The 4,996-nt window shown below is 50.6% G+C and overlaps 1 protein-coding gene across 1 annotated transcript in view; it reads left to right on the forward strand.

The window, feature by feature from the left end:
- The window catches only part of LOC107114919 (serum albumin-like), a 31,521-nt gene extending 28,191 nt beyond the window's left edge, over positions 1-3,330 (forward strand). Inside the window, exons 14-15 of the mRNA XM_015416526.1 lie at positions 1,576-1,621; positions 3,270-3,330. Of these exons, the coding sequence (XP_015272012.1) occupies positions 1,576-1,617 (42 nt within the window). The 3' untranslated portion in view covers positions 1,618-1,621; positions 3,270-3,330. The remainder of the gene's footprint in view (positions 1-1,575; positions 1,622-3,269) is intronic.
- The last annotated feature ends 1,666 nt before the right edge of the window (positions 3,331-4,996 follow it).

Below are 4,996 nucleotides of genomic sequence, written 5' to 3' on the forward strand. Positions count from 1 at the left end.
CCTCCCTCCCTCCCTCCCGGTTTCCTGATAAGGGTCCCAGCTCTCTTCCACCCACCCCTCTGTCTGCTCAGGGGGTGAGCCTCGGAGGCTGCAAGGGGGTGTGCCGTCCTCCCAAGCATGGCCACTGGGGTTCGGGTGTGGCGCCAAGGACTCGGAAAGGGAGTTGTTTGTGCTTTGGAAACAGGGTTCCCAACCTCCTGGTGGGGCCTGGACTCCTCCCAGAGCCACGGCTGGTCTCCGGACTGCAGAGGGATCCGTGTTTCCCCGGAGGAAGCGGCGGCACCACATCCCTCCCCAGACTCTGCCCTCGCTGGGCTCCACCTCCACACTTCCAGGAATGGCCCAAGTCAGAGTATTCCCAGCGTACAAAAATGTCTGCATATAACTTTTCATGGAACTGAAAGTAGTAAAAGCGACAAGAATGGGCATGATTAAATGATCAACTAAAGTCGGGGTGTCAAACATGTGGCCTGTGGGCCAGATCAGCCCCCCCCCCGCCCCCGGAGGGCTTCTGTCAGGCCCGCAGTGGAACTGGCTGTCTCCTGCTTCTTCTTCCAGTTCTGCTGCTGCTGTTGCATTGTAGCTTGCTTTGCCAGACTCTCTCAAGTGCTCAGGAGTGATAGTCACGTTTCTGTTCCCTGCACGGGCTGAAGCTCCTCACCCTCCTGGGGAAGGGAGCGAATGAGCCAGAACTTGCTTCCTGGCCAGGTTGTCTCAATCACACAGGGGACAAAGGCAAGACTTTCTTCCCCTCCATTGGATGAGGCTCCTCCTCGAAGGGAGGGGGGGAAAGAGGGGGAGCTTGGGTGATTTCCCACAAACGCTGCTCCGCGCTCGCTCCTCCCTTTTGCCCCGATGGTACGTGTCAATTTCACACAAGCTGCTGCGCGGCCGCATTTTGCCCCGGAGCTTTGCACGATTTCCCCCACATCTACTCAGTCCTTAAAAAAACAGGATTGAGTAGACGCGGGGGAAATTGCGCGAAGCTGCAGGGCAAAATGCGGCCGCGCAGCAGCTTGTGTGAAATTGACACGTACCATCGGGGCAAAAGGGAGGAGTGAGCGTGGAGCAGCGCTTGTGGGAAATCACCGCTTGCTTTGCTTGGTTTCCTCAATTGCATGTTAGAAATACCAGGCACCTTTAAGACCAACACAATTTTGTGTGCCTTGCTGCAGTGTGTGTGTTTTGTTGGGCTTGTTACGCTGCAGTTCTCCTGGGTGCAACTGGGTCCCCTCCCCCTTTCCACTGTATTCATGCCCTCATGATCCAGACTTTCTCAGTAGGAAAGCCATGTGAACCATTTAGATGAGGAATAACAACAAGCCAGTGAGGTGGGTTAGTGTGTGTCCAGACCAAGTTCACCCAGCACATTGCCTTGGGGGATTTTGAACTTAGGCTTCCCAGATAGTAGGCTGATACTGACCACTGAGGTAGACTAACCTTAACCCTCCCCACAAATAAAATCAAGTTATGTGATGGTTTGGTAAGAATGAGTTCGACACCTCTGAACTAAAGAGATGCGTCTGGCTAACATTTTACCTAGTAATGTCTCTGAGTTTAGATGTTTTCTTTTAGGGGCCAAAACTGGTTCAACGGACTCAAGCTGCTTTGAGCTGAAAAGGTAAGCTGAAAAACAAAACATTGTTATGCACAAGAAACTTTCCTTGCCTGGCCCCCCCTCCCTTGCATCACTGGAGATTGTTAAAAAAAAAACCCAACTAGGAATTATCAGTGTTCATTAAAAAAGAAAGAAAGAAAAGAAGGTAAGCCTTTTCATTGCAGAGATCTAAGGGCTCGAGAAATAGTTTTTCTTTTTTAAAAAGAAGAAAGTCGGGAATTCAGAACAGTGAAGGTATCACAGCAGCGCCATATTGTCCAGCCCGCCAGCTCACATCTGCCTCTCAAGTCCTGCTCTCTGTGCCCCCACCTTCAGAGGTGGGGCGGGTGGTAGTCAGTGGCAGGGCCTTTTCAGTAGTGTCCCCTCGCCTGTGCAGTGCCCTTCCCCTCGAGGCTCTCTTGGTGCTTACATGTTGCTTTCCTTTGGCACCAGGCCAAAATGTTTCTGTTCACCCAGGCTATTAATTAAGAGGTTGATCCTTTAACACCATTTTAATAGTGTGCTTTTAGCCTGAAAACTCTTGATTTGACCAGTCAGTGGTCTGTTTGTATCATCCCAGATGACTTCCTGTATTGCTGGAGAGATATTGATGGAGCCTCAAATAATATTATTGTTGGGTTAATTTTATAATCAGAATTGCAAAGGGAGGGGAGAGTTAGGGTTTTATGTCATACTACAGGGAGATGTATTTTTTCCGCCCAATTTCTCAGCTTCTCGAAAAATCTCTGAATCAGGAATGTGGGGTTTGTATTTCAGGTTAACGTGTTCAAAGAAACAGGACAGCAAAGTTTTCATCACATTAATCTAACTGGCTACTTCTATGTAAATGCTTTTCTCCAATTTTGCTTCCAAACAGGAGTGCTGTTTAGTGGGGCATCCACCTGACATGACCATCCTTTATTTCCAACTTTTCCCCATCCAGTCAGCACTCTCTTTCTCAAACCTGCTTTACTATGATATTTTTGGACTGATAATGCAGCCCAAGGGCATGATCACAGTTGCAATTACCTTTAAAAAAACCCAAACCCCTCTGGTGACTTGGCAGGGGGGAAATGGTGGCTGATGGCAAAAGCTCACGTGGGGCCACCCCTTTGCCAGTGCACTGGGGGGGGGGCTCCCTACTCACAGAGGCATTGAAAGCGAAGGAGAGACTCCTAAATGTGCGGATTCAGCCTGAGCATCTAGTTAATGATAAGCTAGTTAATCGGATAATCTAATACTTGTTTGCAGCCAAAGGCAGCTTGCAGTAGTTATCCGTAGTTAAGACATGTGAAGTTGGCTGGCCGCAGAGGTTGACATCTACCTTCCCAGTAGATCTAAATTTAAAGTGGAATGATTTGCAGAATAATTTGCATGAGCACAGCACTTTATAGCACAGCGCTGACTACTGTAATGTTCCCCCTTGTGCAGGATGGTGACTAGCAGGATGCTTGGGCAGCAGACCCCCCCCCGTCCCTCCCTGTTTACCCAACCCCCCCCCCTTAGGTCTAACTCTGTGCCTCAAACAGACTCTAATAAATTAGCCCTTAGAGGTTCACTTCCAGGTTCTTCCGCAAATTCTCCGAGTGTTTTGTATGTCGCCTTACCTGTCATGTTCATGTTTCATGCTCAAGTAATTCTTTGTCCCCCCCCCGTTCTTGTCCCGCAACAGTAGACAGCCGCGGACCAAGTCGAGTCCACCACAACAACACTGCACGGCCGCTTGCCTATCATGTATCCATTTCCTGATTCAGAGGGAATGATGCTATTATTGCTGTAACCATCTCTTGTGAGGATTAATAAAGCTTTTAAGCTAAACTCCCCCTTGTTGGAACTCACTGACTGAGCTAAAATACGTGCTGGGGGGGGGGCGCCTACAGCCGTCAGGGGGCGCCTGGCCGTCAGAGCCAGGGGAAGGCAAGCAGGAGCTGCCGATGCACATGTGCCCCCCTTCCTCCCCGCCGTTCCTTGTGCCCCCCACTCCTCCTGGCAGGGTTCCAGGGCCTGGGCAAACGACACCTGTGACAGGAGTCAGGCCAGGGGGGCCCACTGACCCAGCAGGCCCCTCCCACCCCATCCGGGGACTCCCCTGCTGAAGGACTCGTTGCTTGCTTGCGGGGGCTCGTGAGCACTGTGAGTAGCCAGCACAGACTTTCCTTCCGTGCCATTTTTCCAAGCAGAAAGAGCCACAAGGAGCCTGTCAACCCCCTTCTCAAGCTTCATGTGTCCAGAGTCACAGGATCCTAGAATACATGGAGCCAGAGAACGGGGCTGCCAGAATCATGGAATCACATAGCTGGAAGGGGCCACGGAGGCCATCTAATCCAGCCCCCCTGCTCCATGCAGGACCAGCCGAGAGCATCCCCGGCAAGTGTCTGCCCAGCCGCTGCTTAAAGACTGCCAGTGGGGGCGGGGGAGCTCACCACCTCCCCGGGCAGCCGATTCCACTCTGGCGCAACTCTTACAGTAAAAAAGTGTTTCCTAATATCCAGCTGGTACCTTCCTGGCCTTAAGTTAAACCCATTATTGCGAGTCGTATCCTCTGCTGCCAACAGCTCCCTGCCCTCCTCTAAGTGACACAGCCTTTCAAATACCTAAAGAGAGCTATCATGTCCCTCCTCAACCTCCTCTTCTCCAGACTCAACATTCCCAAGTCCCTCAGCCTTTCCTCATAGGACTTCGTCTCCAGGCCCCTGATCATCTTTGTCTCTCTTCTCTGCACGTTCTGCCCACATCTTTTTGAAGTGAGGCCTCCGAAACTGCACACAATAATACTCCAGGTGTGGCCTGACCAATGCAATGTTATGGTGGGACTATGGCATCTTGCAATTTGGATGTTATGCCTCTGTTGATACACCCCAAGATCACATTAGCCTTTCTTTGTTGCCGCATCACAGTGGCTGCTCATATTTAACTTTCAGTCCACCCTTACCCCCAAGATCTTGTTCACACACACTGCTATTCAGAAGCGTATCCCCCATCTAGTATGCGTGTTCCTCATTTTTGTTACCCAGATGTAGAACTCGGCTCTTATCCATGGAGTGGATTGACAGCCCCAGGGTGTGCCAGGAGTGTTCAGGAACTGGAATGACAGGGCCAGGAGTGTTCAGGAACTGGAATGACAGCCCCAGGGTTCAGAATATTTTTTTCCCTGTTTTCCTCCTCTAAAAACTAGGTGCGTCTTATGGTCAGGTGCGTCTTATGGTCCGAAAAATACGGTAACTTTCAGTCCACCCTTACCCCCAAGATCTTGTTCACACACACTGCTATTCAGAAGCGTATCCCCCATCTAGTATGCGTGTTCCTCATTTTTGTTACCCAGATGTAGAACTCGGCTCTTATCCTTGTTAAATTGCATCTTGTTCACATCCACCCACTTTCCCAGTGTGTTCAGATCTC

The sequence above is a fragment of the Gekko japonicus genome, unplaced genomic scaffold (genome assembly GCF_001447785.1).
Source record: "Gekko japonicus isolate JY-2015 unplaced genomic scaffold, Gekko_japonicus_V1.1 scaffold2699, whole genome shotgun sequence".
NCBI lineage: Eukaryota > Metazoa > Chordata > Lepidosauria > Squamata > Gekkonidae > Gekko > Gekko japonicus.